Genomic DNA, 23,173 nt, shown 5'->3' with positions numbered 1-23,173 from the left:
AAGTGCAGTTGCATTTTTCTGTTGCACCGATGCACAAAACTGCATAAAATTAGTTACGTAGTATGCACCGTCTGATGCCATTCACCTTTTTCTTATAACATTTTCTTCTATTCCCGACCGTTTAGGAGTTACAGTGTTGTATACCCGATAACCTATGTAAACGCCGATACATCACGATAACCAAGCCACGGCCACGTCAGCCTGCACTTATAAGTTATTAGAACAAGATAGGACTATACAACTCTTAGACCTTGTCCTTTCCATTCCCTTCCCACTCCCTTCCACATTCTCCTCTCCAAAATAGGTTATATGTATATGTATAGAGCTGCCGAAACAGCAGTATCAAATTTTGGTTCTCTTGCGAATTCGAGATGAGGAAGTCACTGTATGTACCTTACTACGCTACTGTAGACCTTTGTTAAATAAAACTTCTTTACGATTTATAAAAAGTGTTGTACTCGATTTCTGAACACGGAATCCAACAACAGCCTGTCTCAGTTGCGTGGGGACACCCTGTATAATAACGTTGTTATGATTTTCTTATTGGTTACTAGAATGTATCCGGTCGTTATTGGGAATGGTCGCTGCATGACCAAGGACACGGTTATCGGTGGATACCAAGGGCCAAAAGGAGTAAGAAACAATTCTTTCCGCAAACATAAAATGAACTTTCAACAATATATTCGCTTGGATAAATCAAATCACTAGTCCACTGGAGACTCGAACAGCGACGATAACATAATTCAGGTTTTAGTAAGAGAAACACAATGTAATTGAAAGCAACACAACGAGTAATAAGCAACGATCACGCGAGGAGGTTTCTCCTCAATTAACGACCTTGTCTATGCAATTAGGTTCAAGTGGTTTTCCAGCATTACGTGATAAGCAATCTGGACAAGTACATACTTTCCACGAAGCAGTGAATTCCTTCCGGAACGATACTTGCTAGCTGATGGTGTTCGTCATAGTTTCGCATCACTTCCGTTTGGTTATGGGAGGAGGATGTGTTTGAGACGACGATTTGCTGAATTGGAAATGGTGGTGGCCATTAGCAAAGTAATTATACCTATTATCTTAATGCTGAAAAAATTGAAATCAATTAATATAAATCTTGGAAAATTGAACATCTTCTATTAAAAAAAAAATGAAGGTGACCTTAAAATCTCCGAAAATCTTTCACCTACAAAGCAACTCTTTATACTGAAAAACTTCGGTTAACACGTTCAGGCCATTTGCTTTGTTCTGTACTGCATTTTAGGTATTATAATACCTCATTCTATTGGTGGAAAGAAGAAGAAAGGAAAAAGGAGTTGATGAAGTGTGGAACAGAATTTCGGGGTTTTATTACAGTGCGCTCGTTAAGTATAGTTCCCGTTAGCATCCTCGGTGGTCACTGTAAATGCTCAGGAACAATAAACCGAGAACTCGCCGTTTATTACCGGGGAGGATTAGTCTTGTTGAGGTGCCTTAAAACTCGTTTCCAGGATTGCAGGGGTGCTGGATTCGCGTGCTCATTTCTCGATAATACAAAAATGGAGTTTTTCTATCTTTTTTCGTTTACGAGGCGTAATTTGCATTATTCGCAGTTGTATGCTTCCGAATAATGCAAATTACGCTTCGTAAACGAAAAAATGGGACTTTTGAGGGCGACAGCGCCCTAGATCGATTTTTTATCTAGCGTTTTTGACTACTGAAAACCCCCATTTTAGTATTACATCGAGAAATGAGAATGTGAATCCCGCACTCTTGAAATGCTGGAAAAAGGAGTCTACTCCAGTGGTCGGCACGGATGACATTTTTCGGGCCGCCTCCTTTTCCCACCGCACGTCTCGCTCCCCGTAACGGCCTTAGTTCTCAGGCCCGTACCTATCCTAGACTGTATGAACTGCGGGGGTGGCGCAGTTCATACACTCTCTCTCTTTCCCGTGTTTATTGTTCAAAGTTAGTTTCAGAAATTGTCATGCAACAGAGTGGAATAGGCCTACAGGGGATACCACATAAAAAAAACACATTGACAATAGTACCTCAATGGTAATGTGGAAACCTATTGATACTGGTGTCGCTCTAATGCGCCACGCGCAGTTCATACGGTCTGGGATAGGTACGGGCCTGAGGTGCCTCGAGGACTTTGGCCGTTACGGGGAACGAGACGTGCGGCCGGTGAAAGGAGGCGGCCTGAAAAGTCTCATCCGTGCCGACCACTGAGTCTACTCCCTTAATCTGCTACCTAGGTGCTTGCGATAATCCGACGTATACCTGGCTGTAATGCGGACCTTTAGTTCACCTAGGCACGTCTCCATCATTAACGCGCGTTGTCAGTAAGCAAAATTCTCGGAATTTGCTTTGAATTGGACAGGACACTGTACAAGCAGAATATCATAGATCTATTTCCGAATAAAGTAGATGAGAAGCACACTCAGCTTCGAGCATCGAGTGCAGGCTGCAATCGATATCGGCTCGAAGCAGATCTGATTGACTGACTGACGTATAGTAAAACGTACAGACACTGATCGTGTATATTTGTTGACAATTTCAGAATTTCCAAGAACAGCAATAAAAGAAATTCGAACTGTTTCACGATATCTAAATTGCTTTCGCTGCTTTATACCAGGGTACGCGACGAAGTAATAAAACGTCAATAAAACTGGGCAATTACTTTGACCGTCGCGAGGGCCAATAAATCCTGGGTAGTTACCAAAACAACCCTGGATTTTCGAGACTCTGTTAAAGGCGTGTCGAGAAGGCCGCGGACACCGATGGACGTCCATGCGGCAACAAATCTTTAGCGGGTTGACGGGGAGCAAAGCTCCCTGCTGTGCGTGGCAGAAAAAAAGGTCTCCGTGGGCTCCCTACCTCTTTTAGGTAAAGGGAGGCCCCTTTACCTATGACGCATACCAGCGCACACCCTTACCCTGCCATAGTCCGGCCACTCTAAGCGACCGTGATTATCCTTACGGGCACCGTCGGTTCTCCCACGCCATAATTAATGCAATTGTACTTGCAGCTTACAGCTATTCCTTCTGACGCGTTAACGGTAACGTTAGCGTTTCTGCTTTATAATATTGGTCATTGTTGTAATATCCTGCAATTTCTACCATCTTTAACCCTTAGCACTCCAGTGGTGACTCGAAATCACCACTAAAAATTGCTGTCCCATTATTCAAAATATTGTTTACATTGTTAAACATGTTGGCAGCTAATCAATTACTAAACCTTCAATTATTGTATGAGGTATTACAATCAATCCAAACCAAAACACTTCGTGTAAAGGTTGACCAAGGTCCCCGGCCCATCCACTTCAGTGATATGAAGGATAGACCAAGTTCCCCTCGCCTATCAAAGTTGTGATATGATGGATGGACCAAGTTCCTCTTGCCTATAAGGGCTGTGATATCGGGAAAGACCAATTCCCAGAGGCCAATGATTGTTGCACTTACCTAATTCAAACTTTACAACCTAGGGAATTTGGCGTCTGCGCTGGCACTACTATTTTGACTTGCATGAGAAAAATTTATATCCGGATACGGCGCAGAAGGAGACGATTCTGCAGGAGTCGAAGCAACGGCAGATTTTTAAAAAATTCATAAGATTTTTGCTTGAGCACTAGGGTATGCCCAACCACATGAAGTATGTGGTATTTTGATTTAAAGAAAAAAATTTTTTTTCGGGATTTTCGATTTTTCCTATTGGCTTGGATATAAAAGACACCTGATTCCAAAATTTCAAGTTTCTAGCTTGTCTGGAAGTGCGTACGAGAATAACTACTCGGCAGCTTAGAGGTGGCGGGAGAGGAACTTGGACGCGCGCTGCCGCGCGCGTTGATTTCATATCCATCAAATGAAAAGAATCGTATACATCGAACGAAATTATTCTACCTAGAACGAGATGTTTCATTTTCGAGTTAAAACAGCTGCAAAACAGCTTTCAATATAGGCCCACATAAAAAAGTTGTGAAATGCAACTTTTAGGGTGCGTTCCGTTTCACGCATAATGCGTATAGACTGCATAGAGAACCGTTCCGTCTCATTCAATGCGCGCATCAGCCTCGCATCAGAAGTTTGGAAAACGGTTCCCGTTTGATCAAACTGCTGGAAAAAAGTTTTCGATTCGATTTACAGTGTCCAACACCAAATATGTTCAAGAATTACTGTTGGATGATTCATATAGAGTTGTTTTCGCTGATTCCGATTCTGCCCTTAATTTTTCTCCTAGACGCACAGTTATCAGAAACTTAATTGTGAAAAGAAACATATTTTTCAACTTTAAACAAATATTGTGATGTTGTTATAAAAGATATGGTCCAATATTTTGGTAACGTGAAAACCGGAGGAACGCGTCGGCGTAGATCAGTCGAGCAGGTAGTTCACACGGATAGAGTAGAGGTATGCTTGTGTTGTGTAGCGCGCGTGCAATGGAACAGGCACCAACACGGGCAAGCGCGGTCGACACCGCTCACGGACACGACGATACGTCACGGAAGGGGAAACCAGCGACTGCCAGCCTCTGTGTTATTCCGCGGGACGGGTAACCGGGCGCAACGGGCGCGGGGATAACGTGAAAGTTACAGTGATCTGATATACCACATCGCTAAAAATTCGAAATAGTGCCACAATAATGCCAAAACATCGCTTGAAATATGGCGGAGAATGTAACATTTAATAATAATCGATATGGTTTCGTGATAATTCGCATTCTCACCGACACCGACAAGATACTGTTAAAGACTGCCAGCCTTACGGGAGTTGGCGGGACTCGAATTTTTCGGTGTTCTCTTACGCCCTCTAGGATATATTCTGACTGGAGTGAGAAACAGGAGGCCACCGACGGCATTTCGTCGGTGCAGAAGACACTGTATTGGTATCGTGTTAGCAACGCGCCCGCGCGCTACACTCACCAGCGTACCTTTGCTATATCCGTGTGCGCTGCTTGTGCCAGCCGCAATCTATTTTTAGCACTTGCCATGTTGCCATGCTTTACGGCTTACGGCTTACGGAAACGAAACTGAAATTCGACTGTCGAGCCGTCGAGCGTATGAATCGCAATCTGGAGCTAGCCTTCGAGTCCCCGTGCAGCGAGGATTTTTTTTAATTTTTATTTTTCATTACTTTTTTAATTACATTTTTTAACCTTCCAAAAAATTAAAAATGTTAAAACTATGTTCAAAATATGTATTCATTTTAAATAGAAACGTTTCGTTACTGTCATAATTGCATTAATAAAAATTGGTATATGAGAACACGTTGATGGTATTTATTAGGACTGATTGGAGAATACGAAAATGCAGGAAGTATTTTTTAGTTTATGAAACAATTTGTAGATATATTAGTTGTCAAACAAATAATAAAATAAATTGTATAATATATATAAATTGATTTTATACACACAATTTGATCTTCTGTCTTCCTATAATAAAAAAATACAGTCATAACTATAATTATAATAGAATTTCATAAAATATTGAGGTTATTGCAAACTCATCTTTTTTCGCGATGATGCTCTAATTTTATTGCTTCTCTCGAATGTCCATTTCCTTCCGAGACAGTGGCGTTTCTAGGTGTAAATAAAAAATGTTGATATAAAATGTATCATAATTAGACTACAATTATTCTAATAACGTGGAATGTAGTACATATTAAGTTTTAATTACCAGGATTTTCTTCTTCGACGTTAAGCACCCTTTACTGTTTCTCGTAATTTACGTATATGTACATTAGGGTGGACCTTATTTTTCGACCATGAAATTTTTTGGTCCCGGAAACCAGAATTGTAACAAATGTTGAGAAAATGATCTGGAAAAATTTTGGGGCCGATTGGATCATGGGAAAATGAGGCGCAGCAAATTTGAAAATTTTGAATTTTTTAAATCTTGACATAAATAGACGTTATGATATATCGTTGAATTTGTCTTTTTTCTCTCTAAGAATCCATATATAGCATAAACAGTTGTTGATAGAAAAAACATCCGTGACCTTGAAAACTTGAAATAATGACTTTGAAAAAATTTTTTTCTCTGATACTATATCCACCTCCTTATATGTATACTACAACTTTTGTTTGAAGAGTTTTTTCATATATACATGACTGACAGAGATACGGAAGCATACAACTGCGCATATAGCTATTTTCATAGCTACACATGCTGCCGAATAATGCAAATTACGCTTCGTAAACGAAAAAATAGGACTTTTGAGGCAGATAGCGCCTTAGATCGATGTTTTATCTGGCGTTTTTTTTTTGACTAGTGAAAAACCCCGTGTTTGTATTATCGAGAAATGAGTAAATGAATATCTTGCAATCCTGGAAGTCTCTCTACTCCCTTATATATGTATATATAAATAAATTCATTAATACGCTCCAATCTACAAAAGAAAAACAGTTATAATATCGGAAAAAGAAGTTATTATGAATAATAAGTAGTCTGACTGAAACATAGACTGAAGGTGGTCAATGATACCGCTGAACGGGGCGTTAAACTAATGGAGGATCATAATAAAATTTTATATAGAAACAAAGAGGAGAAATAATATATGTATACTATACAAACTGTGTGATGGAATATCGACAGCAGTATCCTGACGCCACAAAACAGATTTGTCAAAGGATTTTTAAATATTTTTTAATATAGAGAGAAACACCTGATCAATCCCTGCATGATTAATTGCTTTTTTAAGAGGCATTGAAGACTGCTTATTAACTGAGAGTTATTAAATTTTTCATTTTCCTCAGAGTCAGTAAGTTCTTTATTTTTCTCGGAGTCACATTAAGTTTTCCATTTTTCTCGGAGTTATCAAATTTTTCATTTTCCTCAGTGTCGTCAAGTTTTTTCATATAGTCCAGTCGGCAGGTCGAAAAAAGGCGTCTACCTGGAAAGTATTCCGAACTTAATGAAATTTTGACACGTCATTTAGGGGTACTCTGGGGTGTCGAATCTCAGTTTTCGACCTCGAGGACTCTGTGCTAACTTGGGGAGGGGGAAAAACCACGATTTTTATTACCTTGTTTTGGTTTTTCGCCTATTACTCAAAAACTGTGGATCCTCAGAACTTTTGTTTTTCATTTTTGGAAAGAGCATTAAATTTTATTCAAACACTGGTCAATCTTTTTTTTGACCCAACAGGCACCGATAGACAGGCGTTCAAAATTAGGAAATGTTTCTCAAAATGACATTTTGAGCCACGCATTGTGACATTTAGCAGGCAATTGCAAGTTTTTGGCTCATAACTTTAGTTTTTCAACATATCTATATATAATCTTCATACTACGGATACCCCTTACATTTTCACTATTAACTGGGGAGGATAGCACAATTTATTTACTTCAACCGAGTGGATTCAAGCCTTTTTATATTTTTGTTGGTGTTATGTTTAATAGCAATATAGATATTAATAATAAAAAAAAAACATCCCCGATCGGACCCCGCCGTCGTTTTTTTCAGTTTTTGAGTAATAGGCGAAAAACCAAAACAAGGTAATAAGAATCGTGATTTTTTCTCCCAAGTTAGCACAGGGTCCTCGAGGTTGAAAACTCAGATTCGACACCCCAGAGTACCCCTAAATGACGTGTCAAAATTTCATTAAGTTGGGAATACTTTCCAGGTAAAAGTACCTGGCGACTGGACTATACGCGCTGTCGTAAAAAAAGTTCTGGTATGTTGATAGTCTAAAAATATGATCACAATGCTATTTTTCAATTTCTCTAAAAAACCTGCATTTGTCGAATTTTTGCGTGTTTTTCACTTTGTGTAATTAACATTTTGAACCAAAAAATCGGGAAAAAATCTCAAATATCAATTTCAATTAAATGCAATTATATGATTAAATTAATGCAAGCAAATGGGGAAAATTGACCGAAAATTGAATGGCACAACGGCTGTTTAAATACTTCGAAGGACTACCTCGTCCGGCTAGGCCCTTCATTCCAAATTGTAATATTCCAATATTCCAAACCATTTTAAATATATTCAAGTACTATTTAAAACTATTAATGAGTTTTAACAACAAAATATTTTAAATAGAAAACTAAATTTTGACATATAAGATAGGATTATAGCAAGCTTGCTATAAATGTCGAAAACTCGAGTCTGGCCAGATATGAGACATTCAATTTTCAGGAAACACTATTCTATGATGACGAACGGAGAAAAGGGAAGTGAAGCTCGGGGACTTCGGTCGCCGTGGAGTGGAGTGAAACATTGTAACATATATATTGATACGGGTCGGGTCGGGTATATCGGTGTGAGACTACTAATCAAACAACAAAGCTTAATTATTTATCATTACTTTTTTATAGGATTTTCCTTAACATATTTGGTGAATTTTGTTTCTTTTTATGAAAATGGTACCAAAATTATATAATTCCGATGATATTTGCTTATGCAATGAGCGACGCAAGTTTCGGACACAAAGAAGGACAGCGTCGGGAAAAGAAGAGACGCGGATAGTCCTTATTCTTTTAAGATTTCGACTTCGACTTCGTCTGCTAGATCTTCGCCTCGTCGCACAATGTACTCATAAATGAATCATGTTTCAGGAAGTGGTTCAGTTCAGAATGAAATAAAATAATGTTACACGCACTTTTTAAATAGCGTCATATATGGTGCAAGAAATATTCGTATAGAGTCAAATAGAATTATTTTTTTAGATATCTTCGTGCGAAATACTGCCTCTAAATAACATTGTATGGATAGGAGCCGTCGAAAATTAGTTTAATTAGTTAATACTTTTATCTTGTTACTACCTCTGCTTTAATAATTGCTGTCAATAATGCTGTCGAGCATTACAAGTATGGGATAAATAAGTAAAAAAATTAATTTTCTGTTTCCTACTAAGGATCTTAATAAGAACGATTGAATTTTGTCATTACATAACATAACAGAATATTTTTTAAGAATCATTATTTTATATATAACGCAATAATGTTCAAATTACTATTTAAATTCCAATATACATTTGTAGAATATTACGTAGTAGTTACTTTCATTTTTCCTTCATCTATAAACTATCGATTATATTGTAAACAATTATTACAATGGTGATAATAACGGAAATAAGAATACAATAAGAGAATTATACATATACATATAGTATTATAAGGCAATTACAGAATGGGTAATGTCAGCATTCTACTATATCATTCTTCTTCCACTTGACGAATATCTCGTCGATTGTGGAACTTTTACCGCTGTGGTATATCAGATCACTGTAACTTTCCCGTTATCCCCGCGCCCACTCGCGCCCACTTACCGGTCCCGCGGAATAACACAGGGGCTGGCAGTCTTTAATAGTATCTCGTCGGTGTCACCGATACATCGCGACGAGAATCTCCTCAGTGGTCTTCTTTACCGACAAAATGCTGTCGTTGGCCTTCTGTTTCTCTGGATGGAGCCAGAATATATCCTAGAGGGCGTAAGAGATACCGAAAAATTCGAGTCCCGCCAACTCCCATAAGGCTGGCAGTCTTTAATAGTATCTCGTCGGTGGCGCGGGGATAACGTGAAAGTACAGTGATCCAGGCGTTGCCGTGGGTGCGGTATATCACCCAGAACGGAGATTACCAATTGAGGACAAATTAACTGTGTGACAGCGGCGCGGCGCGGCGTAGGCGTAGGTCGCCGCCGAGCCAGTGATGCCAGAATCGGGGACGCGAGGACGCTTCCCCTCCAGCACAGGTTCCCCCTCTCTGACGGACCGTCCTCGCCGTAGCTTCTGCTGCGCACGCGCTACACACGAACGTACTTCTACTCTGCCCGTGTGAGTGCATGCTCGATTGCACGCGCGCTACACAAACAAGCGTACCTCTACCATGTCCGTGTGACTACCTGCTCGACCGAACGCGTCGGCGACGCGTTCCTTCGATTTTCACCAATTTTCATGTTGCCGAAGTTTCGGAAGCACGAGTCGGAAAGTCGGGATCTGGAGACGGCGCGCATTTGAATCCCGGGACGGCGCGGCGCGGCGCGGTGCACATTTTGCTATAACTTTTGATCTAAAAAAGATATCGAAGCGAAATTTGGACTAAATTTTTTTTTTAAAAACCGGGTTTAATGGTTCATCCTAAAATATGTTTTGTATTTCTTAAAAAATTTTTCTCGTTGATTTTTAAAGTTAAGGTAGTCCAGAAGGCCCCCAACACAAATTGATTTTTAGTCGAACCATGCTCAATAAACAATTACGAAAAAATTTATAAATATTCCACTTAATAGCACACATGATTGAGATTTTTTTCAGATTTTTCAGATTATGCAGACATGTTTAAAAAAATTGAAAATCTCGAAACATTCGAAGAAAATGCATATTTCGTATTGAACTTTTCGAGATACCAGTTTTATAAAAATTCATTAGTCCGATATTATTGAAACAATTGTCCTTAATTTTTCTCAGAATTTTTTATAAATTGTATCGTTGTTAAAAAATCAAAATCAATTTTTTCGATACTTCTTTGTAGAAGAATGGGAATAAGGAAAAACTAAGGAGATTATGTGATTTTGTGATAACGTTTTTGCGTTTACTATGTCGGAAACATGTTAAAGGGACTTTTTTACTGCCTCACTGCCTTAGAAATTTATATTTATAGAACACCATGCGATTACACTGATTCGCTATAGCTAGACGGGGGATCTTTATGCAATGTAAAAGTATTCTGCGTTGATTGCGAGAAGCAGGAATAACATAATTGATTTCATCGCTTAACGACTTTGTTACGTTAAAAACAACGTTACAAAATATTTTTGAAGTTTCCTAATTTATTAATGGTTTATATTTCACCCAACTAATTTCTTGATAAATGCATAAAGATCCGCAGTCAAGTTATAGCGTTTACTCAGACTAGTAAACCCACAAGTAGGGAGGTAATGTACTTCGAGGCAAACCTAACCCGGGGGGGGGTGACCTTGGGTGTCCCAAATTTTTTTTTCGAGGGTCAATGCGTCATAGCGACAACGGTGAGGGAAGGGTTAGGTTTGGCTCGATTCCAGAACATACATTTCCTCCCTGCTCACAAATATTTACATTCAAAGGATTCAGAACATTTCGGATAACTTTTTTTAATGAACTTATTCAACGTGAACTGATAAGTATATATGCGCGTGAGTGAGTGTGTGTGTGAGAAAATATTTTATAATCGCGATGTATGTGTCTGTGAAAGAGTCCCAATATAGTTCCACTTTGTACATATACAATGTTACATTACATGTATTTATTTTCTATAAACTCATACCATCTAGTCCTGTCTTTTCCTTAAAAAATGAACCCTTTGGCTAGGCTGCTCGGGTCAATTTTTACTCATCGTTTCAAAACTTCAATTATTTAGTAAAATTTAGTTTATAACACTAAATCTAAAAATGTGTTACTACACTCCTCAAAAGAATTAAGAGATCACTTCTGCGAACCCGAAAAATTTCCAAATGATATTAACGCGATTTATCAAAAAATTTGTTTCTCCCCGTGTTCAAAGAAAAAGTAGACATAATTAAAATCGTAATTCTAATTGCAATCTTGTAGGACTCAATATAAATAGTAACGTATACTTATCCTTTTTTATCGATGAATATGGTCACTCACTAAAATAAATTCCTAATAAGATAAAAAAATGTTAAAAACCCATTAAAAAGTATTAAAAACGCGACAAAGAAACTGTAGGCTGTTTACTATAATAATAATAATAATAATAATAGTATTTTATTTCCCATTTCGGGGTACAAACGCGGACCTCCGCTCCGCTTACAAACTTCACCTTCCTTATCTCTTCATTCTTAACTTAAATTTACACTTAAACACGAGAGAGAGAGAGAGAGAGAGAGAGAGCACACCGTTCACTCATTCCTCACACATTCTTCTTCACTCATTCACACACTCTGGACCCCCGGTTCCGCTGCTCATCCTTTCTCTCATCTCTTCCACTCTCTTCATCCATACTGTTGGCTGTTTACTATATGAACTAAACTATCGAACGATTAACGAAGAAAACACGACCTCATTAGTTCGAAAACGAGTGCAAAGTTAATTGATTATAACTTTGCGAGGGCGATGAATTTTCATATAAATGCTTTCCCGACATAAGGGATAAATGTCTGTCATCGACAGACATGGTGCGACTAGACTCCTGTCTAGCTTTCAAGGATGTGCGCACCACACACATGGAATTTAATAGGCCAGCGCCTATTTTATTCCTTCTTCGAGATTTTATGTCGGGAAGCAAAGAGAAAATTCGCTCGGCCTCGGCATTCGAGTGCGGAAGACATCTGACCGTGTTTATTAGAGAAGTTAAAAGGGGGAAACGAAGAACATGATTCGGGTCTGTTTGGTTACAGATGTCTATCCACATATCGTCAAAAGACAGATTCGACCATTGGTCCCTCTGCGACCGGGAAGTGCCGTAGTACAAGAAGTCCCACTTTTTTTGTAGATCTACGGCACTCCAATTCCCTAATTTATTAGCGACAGCTACGAGATTTTGAAAAGTTAAATCTCTGTCGCTGTTAAATAGGGAATCGGGCGATTTGAAGACCGTCAATTGTCTGAGGAAAATATCGTCATGAGGAAGACGATTTCTCAATTCATTGCATAAGGTCACATAAAACCTTAAGCAATTTTTCTTTAAGGTGAACACCTCAACTTCCGCCATTCCATCCCTAACTGCCTCTTCCAAATAATCGTGGCATCTGGAACCAAGCTCCACTTGATCTAGTGGAACTTGATTTGATTCCAACGAGAAATCTATCGCCCTCACCTCGCTAAGCCAATCCAAAAGCGCTGGTTTTAAAATCAATATTAGCAGATTCAAGAGAATGACTTCAAAGAAAAGATAAGTATAAACTATACTATAAAGTTATACATTAATATTTTATTCTATACTTTGCAATCATGACTTTAACTAATTTCTTTTTTTGTTATGTTGTAGAAAGGCAGGGACCATTTAAAATCGATTTTCGTAACCGGAGATGTATGAAACTTGACAAATGTGTTTGAAATTTGTGTTTTATTTGTCTAGTTTCATACTTAACGACCTGATATATGTAAAATGTCGTTACAATAATTATGTGATTACCAAAATTGTTAGGAGTGATGCACATATGTATATTGAAATATAACGTAAATAAAATATTTTATATTGCATTATCAAGTCTGTACATTATTTTTCTGATTATAAAAATATTCAGTATTACATAATACATCAACAAAGAAGTATCGAAAAAATTGATTTTGATTTTTTAACAACGATACAATTTATAAAAAATTCTGAGAAAAATTAAGGACAATTGTTTCAATAATATCGGACTAATGAATTTTTATAAAACTGGTATCTCGAAAAGTTCAATACGAAATATGCATTTTCTTCGAATGTTTCGAGATTTTCAATTTTTTTAAACATGTCTGCATAATCTGAAAAATCTGAAAAAAATCTCAATCATGTGTGCTATTAAGTGGAATATTTATAAATTTTTTCGTAATTGTTTATTGAGCATGGTTCGACTAAAAATCAATTTGTGTTGGGGGCCTTCTGGACTACCTTAACTTTAAAAATCAACGAGAAAAATTTTTTAAGAAATACAAAACATATTTTAGGATGAACCATTAAACCCGGTTTTTAAAAAAAAAATTTAGTCCAAATTTCGCTTCGATATCTTTTTTAGATCAAAAGTTATAGCAAAATGTGCACCGCGCCGCGCCGCGCCGTCCCGGGATTCAAATGCGCGCCGTCTCCAGATCCCGACTTTCCGACTCGTGCTTCCGAAACTTCGGCAACATGAAAATTGGTGAAAATCGAAGGAACGCGTCGCCGACGCGTTCGGTCGAGCAGGTAGTCACACGGACATGGTAGAGGTACGCTTGTTTGTGTAGCGCGCGTGCAATCGAGCATGCACTCACACGGGCAGAGTAGAAGTACGTTCGTGTGTAGCGCGTGCGCAGCAGAAGCTACGGCGAGGACGGTCCGTCAGAGAGGGGGAACCTGTGCTGGAGGGGAAGCGTCCTCGCGTCCCCGATTCTGGCATCACTGCGCCGAGCAGTTCCCCACAAACTTCGGACGTAGATACGGTCCTGACGAAACTCGCGCATGCGCGAAAAAAGCGTCTTACCTACCATCACTGAGCTAACACAAGGCAAAGTATAGAGAACCACGGAGGTGAAGAGGAGTACGGGAGATTGTATTCTACGCATAGACATACATCTATATGTCTATGATTCTACGATCAATTCGGGACGAAAGGCTGTGCAGAATTCATAGTATATATATCAGTGTTTAGAACGCACATACGTTCCTGGATTAACCGCTCAGACGAGAGTTTTCCAGTACCAATTCCCAACACTGCTCGCTAGTAGGATCAAACAAAAACAAAACAAGGTTAGAAATACTTGGTTATGTTATCAGAGCACGTGCAAATATTTACATATGTTTACATTAATTAAAGTTAATATAATTTTCATATGTTACAGAGAGAAGAATACTGTGTGGACCATACTATTATTTTATTTTAACATATCTATGAGTGTGGAGCAGAAAATAAATAACTAAGTAAGAATTAAAGAAGAGGTATGTATATAAATAGCAGAATTAAATTTAATAAAAATCTAAAATCAAAATAGATACATATACAGGGTTGTGGAAACGTAACTTTAATTAATACTTATTTCTTATAAAAAAAAAAAATTAAGATTTGACAACAACCTTTACATTGTTTCCACCACCAAGAAGAATGCCAATATCTCTCTGGTATTTGTTTTCTTGCATAAACTGGTTCAGGTGATGCAAGAATATTTTAAGGAATTGGAAGAGGAGAGTATAAGAGACAATTTTGTTGTTATCTACGAGTTACTGGACGAGCTCATAGATTTCGGCTATCCTCAAACCACGGACAGTAAGATCTTACAAGAGTATATCACTCAGGAAGGCCACAAACTTGAGATTCAACCATGTATTCCTATGGCTGTGACAAATGCTGTGTCGTGGAGATCGGAGGGCATCAAATATCGCAAGAACGAGGTGTTCCTTGACGTAATAGAGTCGGTGAATCTTTTAGCAAATGCCAATGGAAACGTACTGAGCTCGGAAATAGTGGGTGCCATAAAGATGAGAGTTTATCTCTCAGTAATGCCGGAATTGAGACTTGGACTGAACGACAAGGTCTTGTTCGAATCTACGGGACGTGGAAAATCGAAATCTGTAGAATTAGAAGATATGAAATTTCACCAGTGCGTCAGACTATCCAGATTCGAGAATGACAGAACAATTTCTTTCATTCCACCGGATGGTGAGTTTGAATTAATGTCGTACAGACTGAACACCCATGTGAAGCCGCTTATATGGATCGAGTCAGTGATCGAACGGCATGCTCATAGCAGAGTGGAGTACATGATAAAGGCGAGGTCACAGTTTAAGAGGCGCTCCACTGCGAACAATGTAGAAATAGTAATTCCAGCGCCGAACGATGTGGATTCCCCCAAATTTAAGACCACTATCGGCAGTGTCAAATATTCTCCGGAGCAGAGCGCCATAACTTGGTTCATCAAATCATTCCCTGGAGGGAAAGAATACTTGATGAGAGCACACTTTGGCTTGCCGTCTGTTGTTGGGGAAGACCTGGAGGGGAAACCGCCAATTCAAGTGAAATTTGAGATTCCCTATTTCACGACTTCCGGTATCCAGGTGCGCTACCTGAAGATCATTGAGAAGAGCGGGTACCAGGCGTTGCCGTGGGTGCGGTATATCACCCAGAACGGAGATTACCAATTGAGGACAAATTAACTGTGTGACAGCGGCGCGGCGCGGCGTAGGCGTAGGTCGCCGCCGAGCAGTTCCCCACAAACTTCGGACGTAGATACGGTCCTGACGAAACTCGCGCATGCGCGAAAAAAGCGTCTTACCTACCATCACTGAGCTAACACAAGGCAAAGTATAGAGAACCACGGAGGTGAAGAGGAGTACGGGAGATTGTATTCTACGATCAATTCGGGACGAAAGGCTGTGCAGAATTCATAGTATATATATCAGTGTTTAGAACGCACATACGTTCCTGGATTAACCGCTCAGACGAGAGTTTTCCAGTACCAATTCCCAACACTGCTCGCTAGTAGGATCAAACAAAAACAAAACAAGGTTAGAAATACTTGGTTATGTTATCAGAGCACGTGCAAATATTTACATATGTTTACATTAATTAAAGTTAATATAATTTTCATATGTTACAGAGAGAAGAATACTGTGTGGACCATACTATTATTTTATTTTAACATATCTATGAGTGTGGAGCAGAAAATAAATAACTAAGTAAGAATTAAAGAAGAGGTATGTATATAAATAGCAGAATTAAATTTAATAAAAATCTAAAATCAAAATAGATACATATACAGGGTTGTGGAAACGTAACTTTAATTAATACTTATTTCTTATAAAAAAAAAAATTAAGATTTGAAAAAAAATAAGATCCAGAAAAAAAACAAGATCAGGAAAATAATGTGTAGAAGTAAATTAAGATTGGAAAAAAAACACGATCAGGAAAAAAACTAGTAATGGGTAGAAGTAGATTAAGATTGGAAAAAACCAACATCAAGAGCAACTAACAAAAAAAAAATAATGAAGTGAAACAAGATCAGGAACAACTGATACAAAAAACAAGATCAGGAGCAACTAACAAAAAAATAATGAAGTGAAACAAGATCAGGAACAACTGATACAAAAAACAACATCAGAGACAGCTAATAAAAAAACAAGATCAAGAACAACTGATACAAAAAAACAAGATCAGGAACAACTGATACAAAAAAAAACAAGATCAGGAACAACTGATACAAAAAAACAAGATCAGGAACAACTGATATAAAAAAAACAAGATCAGGAACAACTGATACAAAAAAAAACAAGATCCGGAACAACTAAAAAAAAATCTTAGAAAAATCTTCATTTCAAAAATAATGAACGATAAAAAAAATTTGTGGCACAAAGAAGGAGAGTGTATGCTATGAACTATGTCTCTTTCTTTCCCATACGCTCTCCTTCTTTGTGTCACAAATTTTTGTTATCGTTCATTATTTTTGAAATGAAAATTTTTCTAAGATTTTTTTTTAGTTGTTCCTGAACTTGTTTTTTTGTATCAGTTGTTCCTGATCTTGTTTTTTTTGTATCAGTTGTTCCTGATCTTGTTTTTTTGTATCAGTTGTTCCTGATCTTGTTTTTTTGTATCAGTTGTTCCTGATCTTGTTTTGTTTTTGTATCAGTTGTTCCTGATCTTGTTTTTTTATTAGCTGTCTCTGATGTTGTTTTTTGTATCAGTTGTTCCTGATCTTGTTTCACTTCATTATTTTTTTGTTAGTTGCTCCTGATCTTGTTTTTTGTATCAGTTGTTCCTGATCTTGTTTCACTTCATCATTTTTTTTTGTTAGTTGCTCCTGATCTTGTCTTTTTCCAATCTTAATCTACTTCTACACATTACTAGTTTTTTTCCTGATCTTGTTTTTTTTCCAAACTTAATTTACTTCTACACATTATTTTCCTGATCTTGTTTTTTTTCATATCTTAATTTTTTTTTGTTAGTTGCTCCTGATGTTGTTTTTTTTCCAATCTTAATTTACTTCTACACATTACTAGTTTTTTCCTGATCTTGTTTTTTTCCAATCTTAATTTACTTCTACACATTATTTTCCTGATCTTGTTTTTTTTCCAATCTTAAATTACTTCTACACATTATTTTCCTGATCTTGTTTTTTTTCCAATCTTAATATACTTCTACACATTACTGGACTGCAAGAAGTTCCACTTCTGGCGCGCGTGGTGTTTCACGCACATATTGTTTTATTTCACATTTCCCTTTGTCGTGTATTAATATTAATTTTTACGATTTTTTTGCCATGTTCGTATTCTAATTTGTTGCTCTAGTGTTTGTACTCTCCTGTTTGATAACATAACCTCAACTGGATCTTACTGATAGACTGGATTTGCGTTTTACCTGAACCGTTATTGTGTTATTAACAGAAAATGTTATGGAATCCATCTCTTTTTGCAGTTTGACACATCGTAAAGATGTCGACATCCGCAATATATATTTTAGACGTGAAAGGGAAGGTGTTGATCTCACGAAACTATCGTGGAGACATAGAAACCGGCGTCATAGAGAAATTCATGCCTCTCGTGATGGAGCGCGAGGAGGAAGGAAATCTGACGCCGATAATTCAAACACCGGAGTGTACGTACGCGTACATAAAGTACAACAACCTTTACATTGTTTCCACCACCAAGAAGAATGCCAATATCTCTCTGGTATTTGTTTTCTTGCATAAACTGGTTCAGGTGATGCAAGAATATTTTAAGGAATTGGAAGAGGAGAGTATAAGAGACAATTTTGTTGTTATCTACGAGTTACTGGACGAGCTCATAGATTTCGGCTATCCTCAAACCACGGACAGTAAGATCTTACAAGAGTATATCACTCAGGAAGGCCACAAACTTGAGATTCAACCACGTATTCCTATGGCTGTGACAAATGCTGTGTCGTGGAGATCGGAGGGCATCAAATATCGCAAGAACGAGGTGTTCCTTGACGTAATAGAGTCGGTGAATCTTTTAGCAAATGCCAATGGAAACGTACTGAGCTCGGAAATAGTGGGTGCCATAAAGATGAGAGTTTATCTCTCAGGAATGCCGGAATTGAGACTTGGACTGAACGACAAGGTCTTGTTCGAATCTACGGGACGTGGAAAATCGAAATCTGTAGAATTAGAAGATATGAAATTTCACCAGTGCGTCAGACTATTCAGATTCGAGAATGACAGAACAATTTCTTTCATTCCACCGGATGGTGAGTTTGAATTAATGTCGTACAGACTGAACACCCATGTGAAGCCGCTTATATGGATCGAGTCAGTGATCGAACGGCATGCTCATAGCAGAGTGGAGTACATGATAAAGGCGAGGTCACAGTTTAAGAGGCGCTCCACTGCGAACAATGTAGAAATAGTAATTCCAGTGCCGAACGATGCGGATTCCCCCAAATTTAAGACCACTATCGGCAGTGTCAAATATTCTCCGGAGCAGAGCGCCATAACTTGGTTCATCAAATCATTCCCTGGAGGGAAAGAATACTTGATGAGAGCACACTTTGGCTTGCCGTCTGTTGTTGGGGAAGACCTGGAGGGGAAACCGCCAATTCAAGTGAAATTTGAGATTCCCTATTTCACGACTTCCGGTATCCAGGTGCGCTACCTGAAGATCATTGAGAAGAGCGGGTACCAGGCGTTGCCGTGGGTGCGGTATATCACCCAGAACGGAGATTACCAATTGAGGACAAATTAGACAAGGAGAAACAGTCACCGAAGTGGAAACTAGTCGGTTTTCGCTACGCTTAGTAAGCTTCGGAACATCTGAGACCATCTTTCCTAGCTACTTACTTTCGCAAACCGATTGTGATCCACAGTAACAAGATTGAAATGAATAAATCACAAGACTAGCGTATCTCGAAAAGATTCGATTTTTGAAGTGAAACTTCTTTGCTGAGGGTAACGATTTTCTTTTGTAACGGAAGTGGTGTAACGGAGCGACGTAACGAAAGTCGAAGAAGAGGCTAAAATTTAAACGTAGATTTTAAACGGAGAAAAAAACCGAGAAAAACATTTCTTATACCCCGACGGGATTCAAACCCCGGTCTACCGCTTGGTAGCCCAAATCCTTAACCGCTTGGGCCACCAATGATCTTAGAATACTATGGAACATTTCTGGTATATATCGCACTGAATAAAATTGATAAAATGCTGCAGCCGTAGGATATTACGGATATTACCGCCGCTCGGCCGGTCGGTAGTAGGATCAAACGAAAAGGTTAGAAAAAATACTTGGTTATGTTATGACAGCTCAGGCAACTATTTATTTACATACGTTTACGCTAATTAAAAAGCTAACATAATTTTCATATATTATTACAGAGAGAAGAACACTGGACCACAGCATTGTTGAATTTACATATCTGTGATTTTCAAAACTGACAGCATGTGGAATCGAAAATAAATAAAAAGTAAAAGAAGAGGTATGTATATAAATTATAAATTACATTTAATATAATATATAATACAATATATAATATATATATAATATAAAATAAATCAAGTAACGTCAAATGTTGGAAATACGTTACATTTTTCTACGACACAGAGCTGCGCTCTTTGTATTAGATTTCTCTTTGCTGCCATAATTAGAGCGTCTGTTTTTATTTATGCTATTACATGCATTTCTTATGTGATTGCAGAGTTCTTGGACATGATTGATTGTTGTGTCATATACAGCGGATGGCAGATAGCTCCAAAGATAAAAATCCAGCGGGGACAGATACGGAGAGCGCAGTGGCCAACGAAGGAGCTCAGTAGGGTATGTACAAAGTATTTTATTATATAAATGAGTGTGTTTACCAAACTGTAATATTTTAAATGACAATTTAGCATTCATCACATGAAAATTTAAAAATGCTGTACCGACAAGATTTTCCACCGCTCGGATCAAACGAAAAGGTAAGAAATACTTGTTTATATTATGACAACACATGCAACTATTTGTATTTATGCTATTACATGCATTTCTTATGTGATTGCAGAGTTCTTGAACATTATTGATTGTTGTCATATACAGCGGATGGCAGATAGCTCCAAAGATATAAATCCAGCAGGGACAGATACGGAGAGCACAGTGGCCAACGAAGGAGCTCAGTGTGGTGTGTACAAAGTATTTTATAATATTAATGAGTGTGTTTACCCCAAAATGTAATATTTTAAATTATTATTTATGACAATTTAGCATTCATCACAAGAAAATTTGATAATGCTGCACCGACAAGATTTTACCACCGCTTGGATCAAACGAAAAGGTTAGAAATACTTAGTTATGTTATGACAGCTCATGCAACTAAATATTTACATACGTTTACACTAATTAACGTTTCTATGATTTGCAAAACCGACAGCGTGTGGAACAGAAAATAAATAAAAAAGATGTACAGATTTTCTTTAAAATAAATAGGATTATTTATTATTTACTATTTAAAATACTATTTTTCCCATCCCAACTATTGAAATATTGGCGTAAAAAAAATACCGGTTTGAGTCCCAGAAAAAAACAATATGCGCGTGAAACACCACGCGCGCCAGAAGTGAAACTTCTTGCAGTCTTGTAATGTGTAGAAGTAAATTGAGATTGGAAAAAAAACAAGATCAGGAAAAAAACTAGTAATGTGTAGAAGTAGATTAAGATTGGAAAAAGACAAGATCAGGAGCAACTAACAAAAAAAAATGATGAAGTGAAACAAGATCAGGAACAACTGATACAAAAAACAAGATCAGGAGCAACTAACAAAAAAATAATGAAGTGAAACAAGATCAGGAACAACTGATACAAAAAAACAAGATCAGGAACAACTGATACAAAAAAACAAGAGTCGTCATGCTGTTATTCTCTACGTTTGGCTTTCTTTTGAACTCTCGTCGCGATCATAAAAAAATAATGTCGTATGAAATAGTTGTCCGTGCAGAACACAGGCTCTTTGACAAAAATCGCAACTTTACTGTACTTTTTTATTGCTACTTGGCCAGATATTTTGAATATTTATTGAGTGTGTGTTCGTGTTTTGATTAATTTGTTTTTTTTTTCACGATGTAGATGGACTCGTACAGAACGCAGCAGCAATTACCTTCACCGCCACTGTTTTCACCCACATCGGTGTCCACGGCAGCGGCAGCGAACGCCGCCCGACGAGCGACGGCGACCTTAGAGGCCGCACGAGAAGAAAACCGATCACTCGCGGCCCAGATGGCGGCCCTTGAGGCAGCACAAGAGAGGGCCTGGAAATCAGAGGCCCTCCAAGCGGGCAACGAAATCGTGACGGCGGCCCCGACAGCGGCCCCGACAGCGGCCACGCCAGCGGCCCCGACAGCGGCCCCGCCACCACCCGCGAGAAGTTACAATGCAGTGCCGCCACCCGCCTCTTACATGACGGCAGCCGCGACAACGTGTGGGTTCCCATCGATGGGAAAGTGGTCCCACTTGGATCATTCAGCCGCCGCCTCTTTGCCATACTCATCGTCCGCGACAGAGGCCGAATTGCTATGGGTGAGTAACATACTATAATACATAGTTCATTTCACCGGAATCACATATATCCAGTATCGGACAAAGTGTAGTGTCCTAAAAAAAAAAACGTAAACTTTTTAAATATTGTACTGTACGATTTGAACTTTTTTGGTGAAGCTATTCCATATTCATTGTTTACATTATCATTTCCGTAATAATGTCGATTCAAACAATTGCTTCAACAATAAATTGTTATCAAGATGATAATTCAAATATAATGCATGTAGAGACATATTATAAAAATGCATTTATTTTTTAAAAATGGTTCAAATTATAAATAAGTACTTATCAGAACAGTTTTCAATCTCCGGTCCCAACTAGGTCTCCTATGTTATTTTTATTATGATTAATTTTTTTTTATTTGTTGCAGAACAAAGTATTTGTTGACGCACAGAGGAGATTCATTCACCTCCATCAACGTGCGGCAGCGACCGCCGAAGCCCGCGGACGCGGAGGCCGAGGAAGCGGAGGCCGAGACAGACGAGACAGACGAGACAGAGAGTATCACAACCGACCATATAATTTCTACTTTAAATAAAGTTTACACATTATATATATATATATATAGAGAGAGTTTTGGTATTTTACTTACCCTCACAAGTTCCTTTGCGTTCCATGCTGTTCCCTTACGCGCGCAATAATTTTTATTTGTAGTGTTTATCTAAATTTTTTACATATATAATGTCTAATGCGGCTGAACATAGGGAGGGAAGAGAGAGAGAGAGAGAGAGAGAATATGGCGGAGGAGCGCTGCACAATTTTTCTGTAGCCAATAAAAGTAAATGTTGTATTGAATTTTTGTATTTTACTTACCCACACCTTCCTCGATCTCCTTCCTCCCACACCTCCACCACCCGTTTGCGTTAAATTGTACGAAAGTTCTATTGTACAAGAATTTTCTGTTGTGATTATACGAAAAATGTCAGAGAAGTTGGCACTGCTCAATAAGGTAAATATAATGGCAAAATAAAAAATTTTTTGGAAATCATATTTCGCGAAATTTCAAGGTAATCGTTATTTTTATTTAAAGGAGGTCATGTAATTACTCTATATTCCTATTCAGAAAAAATGTATA

At 38.1% G+C, this 23,173-nt stretch overlaps 1 protein-coding gene and 2 pseudogenes across 3 annotated transcripts; all 3 read left to right on the top strand.

Moving 5' to 3' along the window:
* On the top strand, positions 1-1,137 carry LOC143213658 (putative cytochrome P450 49a1 pseudogene; annotated as a pseudogene).
* A 13,043-nt stretch (positions 1,138-14,180) lies between these two features.
* LOC143213266 (AP-1 complex subunit mu-1) lies at positions 14,181-16,286 on the top strand. The gene is made up of 3 exons (XM_076432948.1): positions 14,181-14,340; positions 14,433-16,092; positions 16,185-16,286. The coding sequence occupies exon 2, from the start codon at positions 14,743-14,745 to the stop codon at positions 15,739-15,741; it is 999 nt and encodes a 332-aa protein (XP_076289063.1). The 5' UTR covers positions 14,181-14,340; positions 14,433-14,742; the 3' UTR covers positions 15,742-16,092; positions 16,185-16,286.
* Positions 16,048-21,003, top strand: LOC143213265 (AP-1 complex subunit mu-1 pseudogene; annotated as a pseudogene). Of its 2 annotated transcripts, XR_013009926.1 has the most exons (9): positions 16,048-16,092; positions 16,185-16,281; positions 17,996-19,803; positions 19,908-20,008; positions 20,228-20,346; positions 20,418-20,486; positions 20,570-20,686; positions 20,770-20,839; positions 20,936-21,003. The product of XR_013009926.1 is annotated as an AP-1 complex subunit mu-1 pseudogene, transcript variant X2 (transcript). The 2 variants fall into 2 exon arrangements; XR_013009925.1 differs by having other exon boundaries at positions 20,770-21,003.
* Positions 21,004-23,173: the final 2,170 nt, after the last annotated feature.

This window comes from Lasioglossum baleicum, chromosome 11 (assembly GCF_051020765.1).
Source record: "Lasioglossum baleicum chromosome 11, iyLasBale1, whole genome shotgun sequence".
Taxonomy (NCBI): Eukaryota; Metazoa; Arthropoda; class Insecta; order Hymenoptera; family Halictidae; genus Lasioglossum; species Lasioglossum baleicum.
The sequence above is the reverse complement of the archived record's forward strand: the minus strand, read 5'-3'. Positions and strand labels throughout refer to the sequence as shown.

Coding starts and splice junctions, on each gene's coding strand:
- LOC143213266 (XM_076432948.1), top strand. CDS start 14,743: ATGCAAGAATATTTTAAGGAATTGGAAGAGGAGAGTATAAGAGACAAT.